We start from the raw sequence: 22,514 nt of genomic DNA, 5'->3' as shown, positions 1-22,514 counted from the left end.
ATGTCAATCAAAAAGAGGCAGCCTGAAGAAACATGACTCTTTTCTTCAGAATTTGACTCTGTCTACTCATTTGCATATCAGAAAACTGGCTGTAACTAAGTTACAGTGCCTTAGTGGCAGATAATTTATGGTGATATGGGGGAGGACTTTTAACCCTTTACCAGCTGGTATTACTGAAAGCATTTAAAAATGTTGTTAAAAATCTGTGTGTTATTTGCATTTCAGGTCACATGACCGACCTGCTGTATACAGAAAAGGATCTGTTAACATCGCTAAAAGAATACATAAAAGCTGAGGAGTTAAAGCTGGAACAGATTAAAAAGTGAGTGTTCTCATCTATCCCTTTCTCTTCTGTTCTTGTGCTTCTTTTCTTTGTACTTATTTTGGCAATCATCTTATATCGAATTTTATCAACAATATTACACCTGAATATTCGTATATACTTATCCTTTTTTATTAGATGCCTATTAGGGACTTGGTTATTATCCATTTCAGTATTAAGATTATGAAAGATGGACCTGTGGTCTGAAGGGTGTGTATCACTAGGTTACCCTTTTATGAGAGCCTACCACAGCATCTGTATTTATGAAATTACCTACATATTTCGTTTTTTTCTTGTTGTAGCAGATCCTCTAAAAATGAAGCTTTATTATAAGCACGGTGGTGCATGGGGAGAGTCTCTGTTCGCCAGGGCACCCAACCATACTCCTCCCTGTGTCACACCACCCTCCCTCTGCTCAGGACGCGAGGCTCTGAGAAACCTTGCTTTTTCGAAGTTCTGCCTGACTGATTTGTTTTGGTTAGGTATGGGTTTTCCTTGGGCTACATGTACTTGGGTGGTTGTCTGGAGGGAAGGCAGCATGACGCTGAAGATGTCTTTGACTTGGGAGCTTAAAGGGAACCTACCACCACGAATCTACATATAAAGGTAGATCGGGTGGTAGGTATATCTATAGGACGTGAGGATAGCCCTTTTAAGAGCTTATTCTCACGTCCCCGCACTTTTTTGACAACTTTTATTAGCCGAATATGTAAATTTTGTAAAGAGGCTATTGGGGTGTGTAGCCTCTTTATAAAATTTACATATTTGGCTAATAAAAGTTATCAAAAAAGTGCGTGGACGTGAGGATTAGCCCTTAAAAGGGCTATCCTCACAACCTATTGATCCACCTACCACACAATCTACCTTTTTATAGTTAGATTTGTGGTGGTAGGTTCCCTTTTAAGGATATCTACCACCAGTATCAAGGATTGTAAACCACAAACACGAACATACTAGTGTGTGCTTTCTCTGGCAGGATCCACTCTGTTTTTAGCTTGTTATTCTTTCGTTTTTAAGAAAAAAGGCTAAGAATTATGCAAATGAGCCTGAGGGGCTCCAAGCTCCATTAACATTTATGGAGCCTGGAGCCTCTTGGGCTAATTTGCATAATTTTAAAGCCTTTAAAAAAAACTAAAAGAAGAACAGGTATGTCTGTGTGCTTTGTTTATAATCCATGATCCTGGTGTTAATGTCCTTTAATTGACCTGGAAGATGCAGTAAGAATAAGAGAGGGTTGTGATGGGCAGACTGACACTCCTGTGGCTAGAGCACAGCTCTGGGTGATCCACAGTAATCGCCATCATGGAGAATAAAGCATTTACTTGCAGAGAATCAGCAGAAGTAGAAAATATTTGTTTGTGAAATGCCACCAATGTACAACAGTATGTAGTTAATTTCACGTGCGCAAATGTGGCAGATAAATTTTGATCAAGTTCTACCTGCTGCAAATTGTGCACCATGAGGAGGCCCCAAGGTAGTCGGAACCAGGGTTTGGTGCAAGTGTCATAATCGCACCCATACTTTTAGGCCAAGCCCCCCCATACTCTGGGTGTCACAGGAGCAGTGGTTAGCATGCAGCACCTTGCCCTATGAACATAACTAAAAAAAGTCAATCTTGCCTGAGATTACAGGATTTGTTTTTTAAAGTACCGTTCACATGTTGTGTTGTGTTTGCTGTGCCTGTGGTGTGGCAGCGTGGGTGCACTAGACTTCTTGGTCACTCCTTTGTAGTTTCTGAATTCTGGTTGAACAGCTGTCTAATGTCTATGGCCTGCATATAAGAACTAGTTTGCAGTGGAGAAGTATTTTTCCACCTCCTCTCTGTGATAGAAATTTTTCCTTTTGTTGACAAGATAGATTTTAGCTCCTTCATTTAGCATAATCCTGTTGTTCATTGACTTGTCAGAGTTAATTATACTAATCCCGCACATTACATATACAAACACGTGGCAGGCAATGTGCACATCTTCTTCTTCCTTTTTTTTTTTTTTTTTTAAATAATCTTTTAAAATCCATTTTTTTTCCCCTGCAGATGGGCAGAGAAATTCAATTCGATTTCCGAAACTGCTACAAAAGACCCAGAGGGGTTCCTGGGTCACCCAGTCAATGCTTTCAAATTAATGAAGAGGCTCAATACTGAATGGCTGGAATTGGAGAATCTTGTGCTGAAGGATATGTCAGATGGTATGGACATGATTCAGTTTGTGCTTAATTACTGCCTATCGGTAATAGAAACTATTCATACATAAGTTGCAACCAGGGTTAGATTTAATTTTTATGTAGGACCCTTGGCCCAAAATTTGTTGGAGGGGCCCCCACTGAATATGGCCCTGATGGTGGTACACATTACTATTATAAATTAAACTTTCTCCTATAAATATGTTATCCTAGCTGCTTGTCTAGCTGGTACAGTGACAGTGGTGTTATCCTAGCTGATGGCCTAGCTGGTATAGTGACAGTGGTGTTATCCTAGCTGCTGGTCTAGCTGGTACAGTGACTGTGGTGTTATCCTAGCTGCTGGTCTAGCTGGTACAGGGGCAGTGGTGTTATCCTAGCTGCTGGTCTAGCTGGTACAGGGGCAGTGGTGTTATCCTAGCTGCTGGTCTAGCTGGTACAGTGACAGTGGTGTTATCCTAGCTGCTTTTATAGCTGGTACAGTGACAGTGGTGTTATCCTAGCTGCTGGTCTAGCTGGTATAGTGACAGCGGTGTTATCCTAGCTGCTGGTCTAGCTGGTACAGTGACAGTGGTGTTATCCTAGCTGCTGGTCTAGCTGGTACAGTGGCAGTGGTGTTATCCTAGCTGCTGGTCTAGCTGGTACAGTGGCAGTGGTGTTATCCTAGCTGCTGGTCTAGCTGGTACAGTGGCAGTGGTGTTATCCTAGCTGCTGGTCTAGCTGGTACAGTGGCAGTGGTGTTATCCTAGCTGCTGGTCTAGCTGGTACAGTGGCAGTGGTGTTATCCTAGCTGCTGGTCTAGCTGGTACAGTGGCAGTGGTGTTATCCTAGCTGCTGGTCTAGCTGGTACAGCGACATTGGTGTTATCCTAGCTGCTGGCCTAGCTGGTACAGTGGCAGTGGTGTTATCCTAGCTGCTGGTCTAGCTGGTACAGTGACAGTGGTGTTATCCTAGCTGCTGGTCTAGCTGGTACAGTGACAGTGGTGTTATCCTAGCTGCTGGTCTAGCTGGTACAGTGGCAGTGGTGTTATCCTAGCTGCTGGTCTAGCTGGTACAGTGGCAGTGGTGGTATCCTAGCTGCTGGTCTAGCTGGTACACTGACAGTGGTGTTATCCTAGCTGCTGGTCTAGCTGGTACAGTGGTGTTATCCTAGCTGCTGGTCTAGCTGGTACAGTGGTGTTATCCTAGCTGCTGGTCCAGCTGGTACAGTGGCAGTGGTGTTATCCTAGCTGCTGGTCTAGCTGGTACACTGACAGTGGTGTTATCCTAGCTGCTGGTCCAGCTGGTACAGTGACAGTGGTGTTATCCTAGCTGCTGGTCTAGCTGGTACAGTGGCAGTGGTGGTATCCTAGCTGCTGGTCTAGCTGGTACAGTGACAGTGGTGTTATCCTAGCTGCTGGTACAGTGACAGTGGTGTTATCCTAGCTGCTGGTCTAGCTGGTACAGTGACAGTGGTGTTATCCTAGCTGCTGGCCTAGCTGGTACAGTGGCAGTGGTGGTATCCTAGCTGCTGGTACAGTGGCAGTGGTGTTATCCTAGCTGCTGGTACAGTGGCAGTGGTATCCTAGCTGCTGGTCTAGCTGGTACAGTGACAGTGGTGTTATCCTAGCTGCTGGTCTAGCTGGTACAGGGGCAGTGGTGTTATCCTAGCTGCTGGTATAGCTGGTACAGTGACAGTGGTGTTATCCTAGCTGCTGGTACAGTGACAGTGGTGTTATCCTAGCTGCTGGTCTAGCTGGTACAGTCGTGTTATCCTAGCTGCTGGTCTAGCTGGTACAGTGACTGTGGTGTTATCCTAGCTGCTGGTCTAGCTGGTACAGTGACAGTCGTGTTATCCTAGCTGCTGGTCTAGCTGGTACAGTGGCAGTGGTGTTATCCTAGCTGCTGGTACAGTGGCAGTGGTGTTATCCTAGCTGCTGGTACAGTGACAGTGGTGTTATCCTAGCTGCTGGTCTAGCTGGTACAGTGACAGTGGTGTTATCCTAGCTGCTGGTCTAGCTGGTACAGTGGCAGTGGTGTTATCCTAGCTGCTGGTCTAGCTGGTACAGTGGCAGTGGTGTTATCCTAGCTGCTGGTCTAGCTGGTACAGTGGCAGTGGTGTTATCCTAGCTGCTGGTCTAGCTGGTACAGGGGCAGTGGTGTTATCCTAGCTGCTGGTCTAGCTGGTACAGTGGCAGTGGTGTTATCCTAGCTGCTGGTCTAGCTGGTACAGCGACATTGGTGTTATCCTAGCTGCTGGCCTAGCTGGTACAGTGGCAGTGGTGTTATCCTAGCTGCTGGTCTAGCTGGTACAGTGGTGTTATCCTAGCTGCTGGTCCAGCTGGTACAGTGGCAGTGGTGTTATCCTAGCTGCTGGTCTAGCTGGTACACTGACAGTGGTGTTATCCTAGCTGCTGGTCCAGCTGGTACAGTGACAGTGGTGTTATCCTAGCTGCTGGTCTAGCTGGTACAGTGGCAGTGGTGGTATCCTAGCTGCTGGTCTAGCTGGTACAGTGACAGTGGTGTTATCCTAGCTGCTGGTACAGGTGACAAGGGTGATCTAGCTGCTGGTCTAGTGTACAGTGGTGTTATCCTAGCTGGTCTGGCCTAGGGTACAGTGCACGTGGTGTTATCTAGCTGGCTAGCCAGTGGGTTATCCTAGCTGCTGGTACAGTGGCAGTGGTATTCCTAGCTGCTGGTATAGTGGACAGTGACAGTGGTGTTATCCTAGCTGCTGGTCTAGCTGGTACAGGGGCAGTGGTGTTATCCTAGCTGCTGGTATAGCTGGTACAGTGACAGTGGTGTTATCCTAGCTGCTGGTCTAGCTGGTACAGTGACAGTCGTGTTATCCTAGCTGCTGGTCTAGCTGGTACAGTGACTGTGGTGTTATCCTAGCTGCTGGTCTAGCTGGTACAGTGACAGTCGTGTTATCCTAGCTGCTGGTCTAGCTGGTACAGTGGCAGTGGTGTTATCCTAGCTGCTGGTACAGTGGCAGTGGTGTTATCCTAGCTGCTGGTACAGTGGCAGTGGTGTTATCCTAGCTGCTGGTACAGTGACAGTGGTGTTATCCTAGCTGCTGGTCTAGCTGGTACAGTGACAGTGGTGTTATCCTAGCTGCTGGTCTAGCTGGTACAGTGGCAGTGGTGTTATCCTAGCTGCTGGTCTAGCTGGTACAGTGGCAGTGGTGTTATCCTAGCTGCTGGTCTAGCTGGTACAGTGGCAGTGGTTTTATCCTGGCTGCTGGTCTAGCTGGTACAGTGGCAGTGGTTTTATCCTGGCTGCTGGTCTAGCTGGTACAGTGGCAGTGGTGTTATCCTAGCTGCTGGTCTAGCTGGTACAGTGTGGCAGTGGTGTTATCCTAGCTGATGGCCTAGCTCAGTGATGGCGAACCTTTTAGAGACAGAGTGCCCAAACTACAACGAAAATCCACTTATTTACCATGAAGTGCCAACATGGCATTTCACGCAGTAACTTATTGCTACCTGTTCTTCAACATCATTCAATTGTATTGGCCGCCTGAGGCCACCAATACAGTTTAAAAAGAGTTGGACAAATTCAGACCATCATTGTCCAGGAAGAATGGTGGGTCCAGCAGGAAGACCTTCAAAGTCAATGCAGTCCTGAAGTGTCGCTTTAAAATAGCATTGTTGTTAAGTTGCTTGGCACTGCAGGAAGATTTGGTGGATTTGGTCCTGTTTGAAATTGGGGCGATGGCCTGAGTGCCCACAGAAAGGGCTCTGAGTGCCACCTCTGGCATCAGTGCCATAGGTTCGCCACCACTGGCCTAGCTGGTACAAGTGACAGTGGTGTTAGCCTAGCTGCTGGGCTAGCTGGTACAGTGACAGTGGTGATGGCCTAGCTGCTGGTCTAGCTGGTACAGTGACAGTGGTGATGGCCTTGCTGCTGGTCTAGCTGGTACAGTGACAGTGGTGATGGCCTAGCTGCTGGTCTAGCTGGTACAGTGACAGTGGTGATGGCCTTGCTGCTGGTCTAGCTGGTACAGTGACAGTGGTGATGGCCTAGCTGCTGGTCTAGCTGGTACAGTGACAGTGGGGATGGCCTAGCTGGTACAAGTGACAGTGGGGATGGCCTAGCTGGTACAAGTGACAGTGGTGATGGCCTAGCTGGTACAAGTGACAGTGGTGATGGCCTAGCTGGTACAAGTGACAGTGGTGATGGCCTAGCTGGTACAAGTGACAGTGGGGATGGCCTAGCTGGTACAAGTGACAGTGGTGATGGCCTAGCTGGTACAAGTGACAGTGGGGATGGCCTAGCTGGTACAAGTGACAGTGGTGATGGCCTAGCTGGTACAAGTGACAGTGGGGATGGCCTAGCTGGTACAAGTGACAGTGGGGATGGCCTAGCTGGTACAAGTGACAGTGGGGATGGCCTAGCTGGTACAAGTGACAGTGGGGATGGCCTAGCTGGTACAAGTGACAGTGGGGATGGCCTAGCTGGTACAAGTGACAGTGGGGATGGCCTAGCTGGTACAAGTGACAGTGGGGATGGCCTAGCTGGTACAAGTGACAGTGGGGATGGCCTAGCTGGTACAAGTGACAGTGGGGATGGCCTAGCTGGTACAAGTGACAGTGGGGATGGCCTAGCTGGTACAAGTGACAGTGGGGATGGCCTAGCTGGTACAAGTGACAGTGGGGATGGCCTAGCTGGTACAAGTGACAGTGGGGATGGCCTAGCTGGTACAAGTGACAGTGGGGATGGCCTAGCTGGTACAAGTGACAGTGGGGATGGCCTAGCTGGTACAAGTGACAGTGGGGATGGCCTAGCTGGTACAAGTGACAGTGGGGATGGCCTAGCTGGTACAAGTGACAGTGGGGATGGCCTAGCTGGTACAAGTGACAGTGGGGATGGCCTAGCTGGTACAAGTGACAGTGGGGATGGCCTAGCTGGTACAAGTGACAGTGGGGATGGCCTAGCTGGTACAAGTGACAGTGGGGATGGCCTAGCTGGTACAAGTGACAGTGGGGATGGCCTAGCTGGTACAAGTGACAGTGGGGATGGCCTAGCTGGTACAAGTGACAGTGGGGATGGCCTAGCTGGTACAAGTGACAGTGGGGATGGCCTAGCTGGTACAAGTGACAGTGGGGATGGCCTAGCTGGTACAAGTGACAGTGGGGATGGCCTAGCTGGTACAAGTGACAGTGGGGATGGCCTAGCTGGTACAAGTGACAGTGGGGATGGCCTAGCTCAGGGATCGGGAACCTTTTTGGCTGAGAGAGCCATGAATGTCACATATTTTAAAGTGTAATTCCGTGTGAGCCATACAATTTGAATATGGCCCCTTGTAGATAGGTAGTCACAGCACATGCCCCCCAGCTAGTTACAGCAAATACAAATGTTATACTAACCTAACTATAATCCCTGCAGCTGGCTTCTTGTCACTCTGTTGCTGTTCTCTGTGATCCAGCTGCCACCATCATTGCTTAGGCAAAGGTGTCTGGGTCATAGAGAGGAATGAATGCTGGCATTGAGTGTCGCCTGAACAAAGATGCTGGTAGCAACGGCACCTGGATCACGAGTCTAGTGACCATAGCTGTGTGTGTCTTATACGCACACTGCTCCAATCACTATTTATTAGATTTGTCTGTGAGCCAGATGCAGCCATCAAAAGAGCCACAGGTTTTCTACCCCTGGTCCAGCTGCTGGTCTAGCTGGTACAGTGGTGTTAGCCTAATACTGAATGAGTCCTAGTCACCACACTAGTCCCATGCACCTCTGCTTCCCTGAGAGTGCCCTCTCCCCTCCAGATCAGTCCGATTGATATTTGAAGTACTCCGAACTCTGATTGGATAGGACTTGGCTGGCAACCAGTCAACTAGGTGTTATGCGCTGAGGGGGAGGGGGGTGTATATTGGTGACACTGTACATGCAGTACTGAAAAGAATGTTGCATACAGTATGCAATTGAGTACGGTGGGCACGCTCGCTGATGGAGTCAGTAAATCACTGTCACAGCTTGGATGCAGGCGCATCAGTCAGAGACAATCTGGACAATCGGACATTACTAGTGGGGGTCTTGGAGTGCATGACCCCGAAGCCTGCCATATAATCTGGTTCCTGGTTTCAATTTATGAACCTCTAATTGTTCTGTTTTTTGTTTTTTTTTTGTTGGCTATAACCTGGATATTTCTAATATTTCTATTAGAAAAAAAATGTTTTATTAACTATTACTTTTCTTCAAGGATTTATCTCCAACTTGACCATCCAGCGCCAATATTTTCCTAGTGATGAGGATCAGACTGGAGCAGCCAGGGCTTTGATTCGTCTACAAGACACGTATAACTTGGACACAGAAACCATCTCCAAGGGAAACCTTCCAGGTAATGCAGTGCTGGTTACGTTTTCCTTTTATTGTTGTTTGATTTCTGCTGCCTTCTAAAATCTGAGCTCAGTGGTATAAATAGATATAGATGTGTAATGTGTCAGGGTTTTTGTGAAACAAAGTAAAATTATGGCTCTTTCAGACGACTCTGGTCAGTCTATGAAAAACAAATATACAAGGCCCTGATTTTACAGGACCGACCACAGTGTTAACTTATGCAACACATAAAATCCCTTTTTCCCCACACACAACAGCAGCACTGATCTGTAATCTGCATTTTGGTCGGTCCGTGAAAAATTGGCTTTTGTAGCTGCCTGATGTGTCGATTTTAGCCCTTAGGGTCAGTTTATGTCTTGGTTATGTCATCAGGTATTGTGAACCTACCCCAGGAGTAGTTGAGCATAAGGGAGAATGGAAAGTTTTCCACGTTTTTCTCCGCATGGTTCGGTTTGCCTAAAAATCTTTATATCTGAGTTTATCCAGTTTATCTCCCTATCATTAGCTCCTTTCAGAATAGATCAGGGCATGGAAATGAGTGCAACTAAGATTTGTTTTTCCATAGGTGTACACCACAAATCCACCCTGACGGCTGAAGACTGTTATGAATTGGGAAAAATTGCCTACACAGAAGCTGACTATTACCACACAGAGCTATGGATGGAGCAAGCTCTGCGGCAATTGGATGCTGGCGAGGAATCCTCTATTGATAAGGTCCTGGTTCTGGATTACCTCAGCTATGCTGTATACCAACAAGGAGACTTGGAAAAAGCTTTGATGTTGACCAAGAGGTTGCTAGAGCTTGGTAAGTCACGGGCGTCTTCTTGAGATGTGGGTATATGTTCTCCAGCATTTCCTTGTCTTGTAAGCTGGATGCTCTTCAAGGTCAGCACTCGGGAAAGAATTCTGTACAAGTTAAATTGTATATTGGGATGGAAAAATATAAGGGAAGTTTTAATAAGGACAGTAGTTGCAGTATTATGCACCCACAATGGCACAAATGAAGGATAAACGTATACCTAGTAGCTTCTTTTGAACTGGAGTCGTATTGCTTATAATAACTCATCCTGCCTTTGGGATACAGAGCTACATTGCCAAAGTACTGCGGGAATAAGAGTTGTCAGAATTAATTACATTGTGACCCATACATACATGTGGCTCTGCTGAAAAAGGATTGCAGATATATTTGTTTCATCCAACAGGATATATGTGGTGTATTGTTATCTTCCCACATGCCTGCACTTTATAAAACACACATTGGGTATCGTAGATGCACTTTTTGTTGGCATTTTAACATTGCGGTATACAACTTGTGGTTATTAGGAATAGAGCCATAGAGATGACAGCGTTACCTGCTGCATCTTATGTCACATGAAACTACTGCTTTCAATTACTGTAATTACTTCTCTTGGCATTTTTCTTCTATTTTTTCCAAAAATGTTAAACATAAAATTAGAACATGGGAAATAACCAAGTATTTTAAATTCCCCCATAGGCTTTCCTGTGCCCATATTTAATAAGAGGCTTTGGCCGGCTCTGATTTAAAATGGTGATTGAGCAGTGTATGGTGTATTTGGACATGTTGTATCTTTGCTTGATGTGTAGGGTCTAGTTGTCATTTTTCTCTCCTTACCACGTCCATTGCCCGACAAGCTCCGTGCTTGGTGTCTGGCACGTCCATAGTGGTGTGTAGGTCAGAAACCAGTGGGGACGTGAGATTTAATGTGGATTTTTTTGCCAGAAAACTGACGGAGAAGGTATAATGTAACTCCCCCAGTGTTTGCACTTGGTGAAGGACAGGAAGACAAAAATCTCACATAATAGGTGGAAATATATAACAAGTGGCAACAATTAACATTATATTTAAAACCATGTGGAATTCATAAAAGGGGTTTTCCCACAAAGCAATTTAGATGCCATCCACAGGATAGGGCTTAACTTGCTGAATGATGAGGGTCTCAGTGGTGGAACCCCCACTGATGACAAGAACCGGGTTGTCTGATGTATCCCGCCATGGCGTATGCACGGGCTGCCAGGTTCATCATGGAGATTGCCAACCTTTATGAAGAGCTGTACTCAGCAAACTATCCTGTGGCTCATGGGACAACTTTTTTTTTTTTTTTTTTCCCCCTTCACTTTCCTGACTCCAACAAAAAGGGATGTGCTTGAACAATGGCTGGGTGGAAATGAGTCTGCACCGAAAAATAAGGAGGTTGCGACAAATGTGTTTGCCTCTTTGATATTAGTATGAATATTTCTCAACCCAGCAAAATAAGAGGTTAATTAGGGCAGATTGTGTCACAGATTGGATCACAAATATGCAGTGCACAAATATTGGGGAGAAAATTATTTTGGCATGGCAAACCCATCCCAAAAGGGATGTTTTGAGTGAGAAATGGAGGGACAGCCATTTTGGTATTATGCGTAGAACAATCTATGCCTTTAATCTGACGCTTTCCCACCAGAAACCGGACAAGAAAACGGCATGTCCCAATTGTCAGGAACATGCCTCGGATATGTTCCATGGTCTGTGGTTATGTACAAGAACAGTTGTGGAGAGAAATGCAGGAGATGGGTGGTGAAGTGTAGGCGTTGGTGATCCCATTAGATGTATCTATGTATTTGTTTCATTAATATGTTGAATCGGAAGAAAACCCCTTGCAACCCGTCCTTTATATCCCCCGAATCTTTCATGTAATTTGTTTAGTCAAATGCTTTAGTGTCTTGAAACCAAGAAATAAAAGTACTGAAGCCGAAAAAAATTATTTTTGTGGTGGAAAACAAGTAGATAAGATCCCCTGATGGAGCCATTCACCTTCACACAGTGGTATCTCACCAAAAATCTGTCTCTTCTTATTCTAGATCCTGAACATCAAAGAGGAAATGGTAATCTAAAATACTTTGAATACATCAGGGCAAAAGAAGAGAATACATCCAGCTCCTCTGATTCTGAGGCTGTAGTGTCAAAAACGAAGAAGGGTCGCCCCAAGGGTCACTTGCCAGAAAGACAGAAGTATGAGAAGCTGTGCCGTGGAGAGGGGATCAAAATGGTGAGGGATCAGTCTATGGTGAATTAGAACATGTTGTATGACATGAAGGGTCTAGTCCTCATTTTGCTCTCCCTACCTAGACTCCTCGCAGACAGAAGAAGTTGTTTTGCCGCTATTATGATGGAAACAGGAGTCCGATCTTAATCTTATCTCCTACAAAGCAAGAGGATGAATGGGATAAACCTCACATTGTGAGATACCATGATATCATTTCTGATGCAGAGATTGAAAAAGTCAAAGCGCTTGCAAGACCCAGGGTGAGTAGTGCATTGCATCAGCCCTGTCTGTAGACCATTTTATAGTTCAGTGCGGTATTTGTAGTTCAGTGTGGACACAGGGGTCTTCTGGAGCTTGCTTAAAGCATTCCATTCTTTTTTTTTTTTTTCTTATACAAAAAAAAAATGAGTTTGTCTTCAGTGTTTGCCCAGGGGTTAAAAAAATCATGACTGCATAGTACCACACCTGACCATATGTAGTATATAGGATTGCAACTAAACTCCATTTGTTTCTATACAGCTGGGCTGGAATAGTCACACACAGCAAGGTCAGGTGTGGCGCTCGCTCTTTTGCACTCGCTCTCGCTCGTCATGATTTTTATATCTCCTTTAATATTTTAAAGGGAACCTGTCATGAGAAATTTGGTCTAATAAATCACTACCTGTATGTTGTAAAGCAGTTTATCAGCTTTTAGATCAGGTTTCTGGCATGCTCCAGTGTAATTGCCTTATCCAGTAAATCAACTTTCAAGTTAGATGTATAAAGTGAGGGAGGTGAAGGGTTTAACATTCACGTCAACCTCCCCCTGCCTGCGAACACCTCTTCATGCAACATACTTCAGGAGATCTTATCCATGATTTCCCTGGATGCAGGACCATAAATTGCAGTAAAGGGGGAGTTCTAAGGCAAGGGAAGCTTGACTTAAGTTTTAAACTCTCCGCCTCTTTGACTTCATAAAACCAATTTACATCTCACTTCAAAGTGGATTTTCTGGATGATGCCACTGCACCAGGCCATGAAAGAAACATGATCTAGAAGTTGCTCAGCTGCTTGACAACTTGCTGCTAGTGGGGCCAATTTCTGATGACCAGTTCGCTTTAAGGGCTTGATAAAAGACTACACATGACATAAAACACATTCCTCTGCATCCCAATGACCCAGTACAAATGGTCTGCCAGTACCTTCCCTTTTTTTTTTTTTTTTTTTGGGTTGAACTTGCACTAGCCTTTGCCATCACAAAGTAGTTGTAGTGGTCATTTTCGGAAAATTATGGAACATCTGTGCTATTTCGAGGGGATTGAAGAAGTGAATAGTGGGAATTTATAAAACTTTTTTTTTTTTTTTAATAGGGTTATTTAAAACTATCTTTCTGATTTATCAATGTTATTGGAAGACCCCATTAACTCAATGTACTTTAGTAGGGTTTCTATAGGATCATTACATATTACTTTTTATCCATCCTGTTGGAGAGGTTTCATGATGACCATATTATTTCACAATCCATTCTTGGTCTTGTAGTACAATGTCCAATAATTGATTTCATAAAATGGTATTTTTACCCATCTTTCATTGTCAAAAATGTTTTGCGGGGAAATTATTATCAGAGATATAAAATGAATTGCATTATAGTTTCTTACCCTGACAACATGGCTTGCATCCAAGGGGTTTCTGATTGGTTGGGTGAATTTTAGTTTTTGGTTGTTACAACTCTTGTGATTGGTTGGCTTCACAGCTTAGGCGAGCCACCATTTCCAACCCTATCACAGGAGTCCTGGAGACCGCTCACTACAGAATTAGTAAAAGGTAAGAAAAAAAGTTTTCCATAACCATACAAGTAAGTCATTTTTTCGGCCAGGTAATTTTCTGTGCTAAGAAACTGAGGTATCAGGATTTCTATCCCGATGGATCAGTCTGATCTTCCATCACTGCTGGTGCAGTTTTTTTTCTTATAGTTGTATTTTTCTACAAGATGGATAAAGGCCTATTACCTCTTATTTAGCGAATGCTAACTAACTTTATTATCTTATGTATGTATATAATATTATTATTTTTTTATTTTTTTTGCTTCAAATATAAACTGCACCACAAGTGATCCTTATCAGTGTCTCTGATAAAAAGTGAAAGGACGACAAATTGCAGAACAAGGCATTATGTTTTTCCTATTGTATTTATAAGGATGGTTTTCTTAGTCAAGAGTCACCCAGACCAATCAGAACCTCTGGCAAGGCACACATCATGCCTGCTTCCAAATTAAACCATAGTCCTTTCTCTTTTTGTAGCTGAGACGGGCTACTGTGCATGACCCTGTGACAGGACAGTTGACCACTGCACAATACAGAGTTTCTAAGAGGTAAGGGAAGGCCCTTGTGGGCATGAGGCTCTGACTCCATTTGTCATAGTGAGCCATTGGATTGTATTTCTCGATTCATTGAATTGCACGACTTGCGTGGTACCTCAAGTGGTTTTGGTAACCACTTAAATTAATCATTTCACGTTTTATCGAGGGTTTAAAACTGGCTGCAATATGCAATTTGCTTGCTCCATGTACTTCCAGGCTACACATAACATTTGTTTAAAATTTTGTTTGGGGTGCAATAGAATTTATTTCTCCAGCCCTTTATTATGAAAAAGTGAGCAGAAAGTAAACTAATCTCAATGCCTTTTGTAAATGGCTGCCTCCTGTTTGGAGGAATGAGAGGTCAACCTTGTAATGCATTCACTCGCTGGGAATGATCTCTTATTTAATACTTTGCTACTAACCTTTTCCCATCTTTCTTTCAATTATTTCTGGCTGATGCATGACTTGGTCTTTACAATCTAAAATATTTTTTATTACAATGTATTTTGTCTTTCTATGTATTATGATTTTACTGTAGTTGAAAGGATAAGGTGGTTTTTGGCCCTGCATACAAACCATCAAGTAATGACATTGTGAAGCTTTCTATCATGTTAATCCAATGACTAGTTGAAGGAAATTTTGCATGTGTTATTAAGCCTTCTGTTACATGATGGTGAGCATACCTCAGTTTAGGTTGGAAAATCCAGCTGACAGGTCCCCTTGCAATACAAAAAAAAATAACTATAAATGTCTATTTTAGGTATATTGCTGAATAGGTGTAGTAATTAAAAGGGAGTCCCTATCAACCCCCAGAAATGCCGGTAGTTAGAGGTCTCTTTATTTTCAATCCAGATTTGCCTGGGTTAGTGGAATATGTTGCCAGCAACACTTCAAAGGGAACTCTTATTGAGTATGTCCATTGGGGGTTTTTATTGAGGTTCAACAAACACTTGTATAAGCCCCTTATCCCTCGCCCATCACTTTGAGTATGAAAGTCATTTCAGTTCACCTTCAACCTATGGTTTTCCATGTTGCTTTAGCCACTCCCTCCCACCACGGATAGTAGTGTCATTGCCTGTGTATTGAGCTATGGACCCCAAGTGTCCTCAAATTCTATATTTTCATACAGGAATTTCTCCAATCAAATAAACAGGTTGGTAACACTCCTACTGGGGTAGTTATAGTAGCCTTTCATTGGAAGATGATATCAACAGTTAATGGAGGATGTCTAGATTTTTTTTTTTCCCCTCACAATAAAAGTGACACTTTTTAAGTGGTACTGGTCTTACATCTCTTAGATCCATCACTGCTGTTGAGTTCTGCTATAGATGTCGCTCCACAGTGTGGATTCTTGACAGCCGGGACAAAACTTGGCTTCATTATAGCCAACATTGAACTGGTGTCCGGCGTGTTCTATGTAGGAGGTATAGTTTCCATAGTCTGAACCACACTCTAATTCTAAATTCCCCACAATATGATGTAATAGTCTATATTGTGCAGGCAATGCTCTGTGTTGATAGGAATGTGTGCTGTATAGAATAAAGTCATGTTAATGTAATTTCTTCCAGAGGTTTCATTTACTTGCTTTTTTTTTAACACTCCGGCCCACAGCCAAGTCTGCTGGGAATGACAAGTACACCCTTGTTTGTAACTTGTGTGCCTTGCGCAAAGTACGTGGCAATTCACCATGGCCTATAGCCAATATCCTTAGTGAACCAGGGCAGCCTGTGATGTGTCTCACACAACAGCCATAACCATTTGCTGGCACTCTAGGAATTCTAGGACTCTCAAAAGGGTAACTGTGGATATTTTCCTCACTGGCAGCTCCTACTTGAAAGAAAATTTGTTTTCCTCTAAGTGCAATAAAAAAATCTAACTTCTTTGCAGTGTCAGCAAATGCAAAGAAAGGCGCAGTACACAAGCTTTATTGTAGCCGGTTCCATCACCAGAGGTTTTTTTAGAATGTGTTGAAACATTCCAGGCTAACTGATCATTTGGGAGAATTGTCCTAAATTTATGCAAGCATAAACCGTGGGCATCCAAAGCCTGACAGTTGTGCAATGTGTTGCTTAACTGAGTTACACTTTGTGTAGGAACTCAAGTCAATATGTATGCAGAGTAGCAACCCTGACCTCTGGAAATAGCAGTAAAGCAGTAGGGCTGTGCATGTTAAATGAGACTATACTTAATAGAGCTGAGACTAGTTAGTATCTGACTGGAATAATAATCTGTGTCCACCTTTTTAGTGCTTGGCTCTCCGGCTATGAGGACCCCACCATTGCCCGAATTAACACTCGGATACAAGAATTAACAGGTCTAGATGTAACCACTGCAGAGGAACTACAGGTATGTTGATGGAAATCCTTGATTTGTAGAATTTATAGAACAAAATAAGAAAATAAAAGAAAAGGACAAGATTGCATTGTTCTCCGGCGGCATCCACAAGCGTCCTTCCTGCAGCTGTTCAATCCATTTTCATTCCCAGTTGTCTTTGTTGCACAATATGTGTTTATTGTACCGGACAAACATTGATATGTGGATTTTATTACTGCAGATTTATACAGCATTATGGTTATCACCGCTGCCATTGTGCGCCTTAGTTTCCTTGTCATTCATTTAAAATGAACTGCACATTTTTTAATACACTGGTCCACATTTATTAACAGTGAGGCAGTGTGTACTACATGCTGTCAGTTCATGCGCTTTGGGGCACCCACAGGGTGGGGCAGATTCATGAGGCAAAGTGCAATTTTTTTTTTCTAATGCAGTCAGTATAACGGGTGTGTGGTTGCCGGTGCGAATAAGCCACAAAATGCCCCTTTATGTGCACAATGTTATGTTGCGGCATGCATAGTGCTGCACTTTGTATTTATGGGCAATCTATATCAGATTACAGACACAGACCCTTTACCACCCGAAGCACATCTATTAATCTTTTTTATCAAAATCCTCTCTGATTCAATTGAAGTGAAATAAATTCCACATAGGGAATGTTATCCATGTCTATCCGCTCTCATTCCTCACTGTGTTCCTCTCGTAGGTGGCCAACTATGGTGTTGGAGGCCAATATGAGCCCCACTTTGATTTTGGAAGGGTAAGTTTTATTTTTGGAGGACAGCTAAATATTCCCATGTATTGTCTTTTATCTCTTTCAGGTGGCAAATTATGGCATGGGAGGACAGTATGAACCCCACTTTGACTTTGCACGGGCAAGTAACGCTCTGGGGTCCTGCAAGCAGCATTTCCATCTGTGGGCTCTTACCTGTGATATGCATTTGTATGTGTTAGCCTGAGCTGAGACTGATGGGACTGCTGTTTTCAGTGAGGCCGCCATAATTGTGTGTGTTGGAATGAATCAATTTTTAAGATTTACATAGTCACAATTTATAAAACCACCAACCAAGAATTTTGGGGGGAAAAAACAACTCCGCCTTCAAAGAGATTGCATTGAAAACATTGAATTTGCAGTCTACTATTTTTTTCATTGACAATATGGTGGTTTTATAGCCTTGGATAAGACTGTGTGACCAAGGTTTGCATCTCTGAATGTTTAGATGTAGTGCATTGATGCTAAGCTATAATTATTTGTCTAAGCATGTTTCCCAATGCCCATAACCTGATTACTATTAGAGATAGCAACCCAATGACCATACAAGCCAGATTTTGCTATATATCTGCAAGCTGAATCATTCTTCCAATCAATGTAAACAATGCATGTTTCTCTGGACGTCTTGTAAAATGCTGACTGTGCACTAACCTGTTTTTGTGTGATCTGCAGAAAGATGAACCGGATGCTTTCAAAGAGCTGGGCACAGGCAACAGAATTGCCACTTGGCTGTTTTATGTAAGTCTACATTTGGCCACTGAGCCAGTGTCCTACCACTTAGGCTAGATTCACATGAACGTGTGCTTCCTCTGCCGTGGCGCTCGGGAGAGGAGGAGGGGGAGAACGCTGTTCGCCCCCGCCCTATTCATAGAGTTACATGGGTTTATATGGGGAAAGATAGAACCTGTCCTATCAATTCCCTGGGTACGTGCACCCATTGCCAGCCTAAAAAGGACGTATATACGGCAGCCATATGTATGGCCCCTTAACGGTCAAGTGAATGTAGCCCAACTCTGAGTGTCACAATCTTGGTATGTTCGATGCTACGAGGTTCTTAGGCTCATCACTACTGCTCAATAGACTTGTGGTTATACATGAAAATTAGAAATATGAATGTCTCTACCATTTTCCTGTAATACCTTACTTTCAGGCGCCTACAGCTGTAAATGTTATCAGATTGTACAACTAATCATAACTCCAGTCAATCATTACAATACGAGCCATTATTTTTGCAGATGAGCGACGTGCCAGCAGGTGGCGCCACAGTCTTTCCAGAAGTAGGAGCTGCAGTATACCCTAAAAAGGTATGTAGTAGGTTTGCATGTTATTCACTCCCAAAATCTACAGCAAATGTGACCTACTGTGGTTATAGTAACATTAATCTCACTTCAACTTGTTGGTTTTGCAGCGTGTGAATGAGAATTGAATCCACTTTTCTGCTGGCTTCTGCTGCAGATTTTTATTTTATTCTTGGCATTTAGCTGTAGAACTCTCACAATTTGCAACCCACTGTATGCTTTCTACAACTGACAAGCTGTTTTTCTATGTTAGTGTATGTCTAGCTTGTATGGGTTGATTTGTACTTTTTGGATACAATGGGTTTGTAATTGTATTTTTGGTCATTGCTTGCTTCAATCACATGTAATACATATAGTTTTGTATTTATTTTGTAGGGAACTGCAGTTTTCTGGTATAATCTCTTCCAAAGTGGAGAAGGAGATTACAGTACAAGGCACGCGGCCTGTCCCGTTTTAGTTGGCAGTAAATGGGGTGAGTATAGAGAGTATTCTGGTCGGATTTTCACATTTATTTTTTGGCATCCAGTTTCTGTTGCAAATGGTGAAGTAGTACGACCTGTCATTTGCACTTTACTGTTTTGATCCACACATGGTTTTGGCTTTATAAACCGCATTAACAAACCCTTTTAATATGGTATCACTGCCTAAAGGTTTCGCTCCATCTTTCACAAAAAAATAGCTGCAAATGAAAACAAGAAAGTGGTAAAACCTATGAAATCTTATGCACACGTTTTGTCTTGCAGTATCAAATAAATGGATCCACGAGCGCGGTCAGGAGTTCCGAAGGCCGTGTAAATTGTCTGAATTGGAATGATCCGAGCCTACGTTATGTGAATAAGGAACACGTCTCAGCCACAAAGCTTTCCAGACTGTGCTTTGCCCAGTTTGCTAGCAAAGAACTATAAAGCCGTAGTCTCAGAAACCTCGGGGAAATAATAATTTGTGGAGGACACTATTCATTATTTGTATTAAACCTCTGAAGATGGAAAATCTGCACAAATCCGTTTAGTAACATTCATTGAAACTGGAGCCACGCGATACAAGCTAATGCTAAAGTGTCCCGACCTCTCTGCTTTGGTGACCCCAAGAGAAAAAAAAAAACTATATTTATATACATAAAGGTTTATTGAGCACTCGTTTGGTGCAGGGTTGGGTGTGATCACTTTCCTTTTTAGAAATGCCACCATTTTTTTTTCCTTTATTCAACATTCATGTTCTAGTTTGCAGCATTACATTTCATTTTGCACAAGTTAAATTCCTATTACATATAGGAATAAAAACTTTGAAAGAAACACTCCAGGTAATACTACGAAATTGTATTATGCCTAAAGCAGGCCTTGGCTTCCCCTGCGTCATGTGCTGCTGCGTGGACTAGACATAATACAGTAGAGAGTAGTAGAGACTTGCCTCAGGTTGTCTAAGTGATCAGGGAAAATAATTGATTTAGCGTATCTTATTTTAAAGGACATTTCCTAGTGCAGTATCATGATGACCACATAGCCTTGGGGAGAGAACACACATGAGGACACGTCCAATAGAAAACTATTACCCCATCTAAGCAATACACCCCCTCCCCCCCCCCTCATCCATAAACAGTACTTCGTTAACAATCAATGGGCTCTAAAAATGTTGTCACTTACACTAAAGAAGCTCAAACTTCCTGCCCTGTGATATACTTTCTCCTCCGAACTGTAGAGATGATCGAGCTGAAGCTTTGATTCAAGATTTATCCGGTCCAAAACCATGTTGCTTCAAAACTTATTCAAGAATCTGACAACCAATTTTCTTATGTCTAGACCAGAGTTAATAAATTACAAGACTCTGTTAATGACTCCTAAAAGGCTTCTCCTTCAGCAATTGCCATTATCCACACAATAACACTAGTGGATGTGAATGGAAAGTCCTTGAAATCTGCTACTTTTTCATTCAAAATTTTTGGTGATGAAGTGCAGAAATGTCTACATTTAGTCCTATAGACTTTGAATTGTAGTGACAGCCATGTGATCAGTGGGGGAGGTAAGTCAGTTCTCCCAAATGTCCAGCAATGTAAGAATGGATGGGGCTTATATATAACAGTAGGGATCTTTACCCATTTCGGTTGGTTTATTGGAAGCATTCTAGTCCCTGTACAGTGGGAGTACAGAAGCCAATAAATGTGAATTGTGCATTACATTATAGCGCTGATTAAAGTATAGGTACCTTGTATGTATCCGAGTGTAGCACAGCAGTATGGTGCTGAAGAAGATGAATGGCATTTTGCTGCTGAAATATTGGGCACATTTTGCCTGCCTCTAAAGTGCCCTCCCTCCTCGCCGCCATTGCTGTGTGAACATGTCATGTATTGATGTACTGCACACATTACTGTACTTATTGGCTTTTGCTCTGACAGATCCGTGCCTTAGCTTCCTATATACAAGCCGAGGAATATTGTGCCAACAGGAAAATGATTACATTATAGTCCCCCATGAATTTGCCAATTTCCGTTGATCCTCCCATGTGGTCTCTATTTTACGTGTTGCTCGATAAACCAGAATTTTTCACCAGCTGCAGTAATGTTCCTGTAATTTTTGTAATTCAAAATCTATTTTCTGGCAAAATTTACCTATTTATAACCCTTTTTAAATGATTTTTTTGTACATGTCTGTGGGGTTCTGGAATGTGAAGTGTTTATATTTAGATAACTTAATGTACGAACAGATTCTTAATCCTGTTCTAATGGTGATCTTTGTATCGTTGTGCACTGCATCCTTCCCCTAAATACATTTCTGTAAAAAAAAAAAAAAAAAAAAAAGTTTGGTGCTTTTCTTCCTATTGGGATTATTGACTATAATGGTATGTACAGACAATCCGGCCATAACCCTGACTTTCAGGATTGTTACTGGGAGTGTTACCTCCAAGCCTTGGAGTTATTTTCCATTGTTGGTATAGGGCTGAGTTAATGCATTTTCAAGGGTTTGTCCATAATTTTTCCAACACGTTCCCATGACGGCCCCCACCTGGAGGATGCTCCTTTTATCCTGTAGGGACAGGAAGTTGCAAGAGATTAAAAGCTCCTCCCTAGCACCCAACACCAGTGTCTTCCTGTCCCTACGGGATATGGGATACAAGAAATTTAAATTTTTTCACCTTTTTATTTTTTACTTTTTACTTTAACTTTTTTGATTTTTTTTTTTCTACTTATAGTTCCGCCTCCACAACCGAGTGGAGGGGAACAAAACCCAGCGGTCCCGGGAGACTAATGCTGGGCCGAATGTGGTGGGGTGAGTGGAAGCATTGGCGGTACCCACCGGCTGGAGCCTCCTCTGTTTTGAGGACTGGCATTCGGGTTCCGGGTGTCGGTCCTCGGCCGGTGGAGGGTCCTGGCGGGGAGGCAGGATATCATTGTGTATATTTCTTTTAGGAACTTGTGCAGTGTATCACTTATTCAAGATACTTCAAGGTACTCCTTCACTTATACTCCACATTGTTAAATGTCAGAGTCTATCACACATTTCTGTTAAATGTTTAGGCTTGCTGATATCAGTGGTCCCACGATTGGGAATATGGAGACACATGGCATGGAGGCTTCGAGTCTGGATCTCATATCCTTGAACCCTGTAAGTAGGGTTATTTAGGGATAGGGTGGTGGGTCACCCACATATCCCCATATTATCACATAAGGTGTCCGGTTAAGGACTAATTACTTCTCCTTCTCCTTGGTAGGATCCCAGGGAAAAGGAGAAGGAGAAGGATAAAGGGATAGCTAAGGACAAAGATCAGTCAGGCACAAAGAAAGCCGCTTCAAAAAAGTGCAATATGTGCTTAGAAAAACTCCCTACGGACTACAAAAAAACAGTCTGTAAAACCTGTGTGGATAACCTACTCAGAGAAGAGAGAGCCTCATTTGTGGATGAAATGCGTAGTTTTATCAGGG

General features: G+C 43.2%; 1 protein-coding gene across 6 annotated transcripts in view; it reads left to right on the top strand.

Moving 5' to 3' along the window:
• The window catches only part of P4HA1 (prolyl 4-hydroxylase subunit alpha 1), a 32,072-nt gene extending 11,514 nt beyond the window's left edge, over positions 1-20,558 (top strand). For 3 of the 6 annotated variants that reach the window (XM_072130967.1, XM_072130971.1, XM_072130972.1), the window contains exons 3-15: positions 226-322; positions 2,355-2,506; positions 8,676-8,813; positions 9,378-9,617; positions 11,675-11,862; positions 11,943-12,119; positions 13,592-13,662; positions 16,444-16,543; positions 17,353-17,406; positions 17,976-18,041; positions 18,539-18,607; positions 18,977-19,073; positions 19,345-20,558. In XM_072130967.1, coding sequence (XP_071987068.1) covers positions 226-322; positions 2,355-2,506; positions 8,676-8,813; positions 9,378-9,617; positions 11,675-11,862; positions 11,943-12,119; positions 13,592-13,662; positions 16,444-16,543; positions 17,353-17,406; positions 17,976-18,041; positions 18,539-18,607; positions 18,977-19,073; positions 19,345-19,415 — 1,520 coding nt within the window. In that variant the 3' untranslated portion in view covers positions 19,416-20,558. Of the gene's footprint in view, positions 1-225; positions 323-2,354; positions 2,507-8,675; positions 8,814-9,377; positions 9,618-11,674; positions 11,863-11,942; positions 12,120-13,591; positions 13,663-14,138; positions 14,210-16,443; positions 16,544-17,237; positions 17,292-17,352; positions 17,407-17,975; positions 18,042-18,538; positions 18,608-18,976; positions 19,074-19,344 lie in introns of all 6 variants that reach the window. The other 3 variants (XM_072130968.1, XM_072130970.1, XM_072130969.1) reach the window with 3 other exon arrangements.
• Positions 20,559-22,514: the final 1,956 nt, after the last annotated feature.

The sequence above is a fragment of the Engystomops pustulosus genome, chromosome 11 (assembly GCF_040894005.1).
Source record: "Engystomops pustulosus chromosome 11, aEngPut4.maternal, whole genome shotgun sequence".
Taxonomy (NCBI): Eukaryota; Metazoa; Chordata; class Amphibia; order Anura; family Leptodactylidae; genus Engystomops; species Engystomops pustulosus.
The sequence above is the reverse complement of the archived record's forward strand: the minus strand, read 5'-3'. Positions and strand labels throughout refer to the sequence as shown.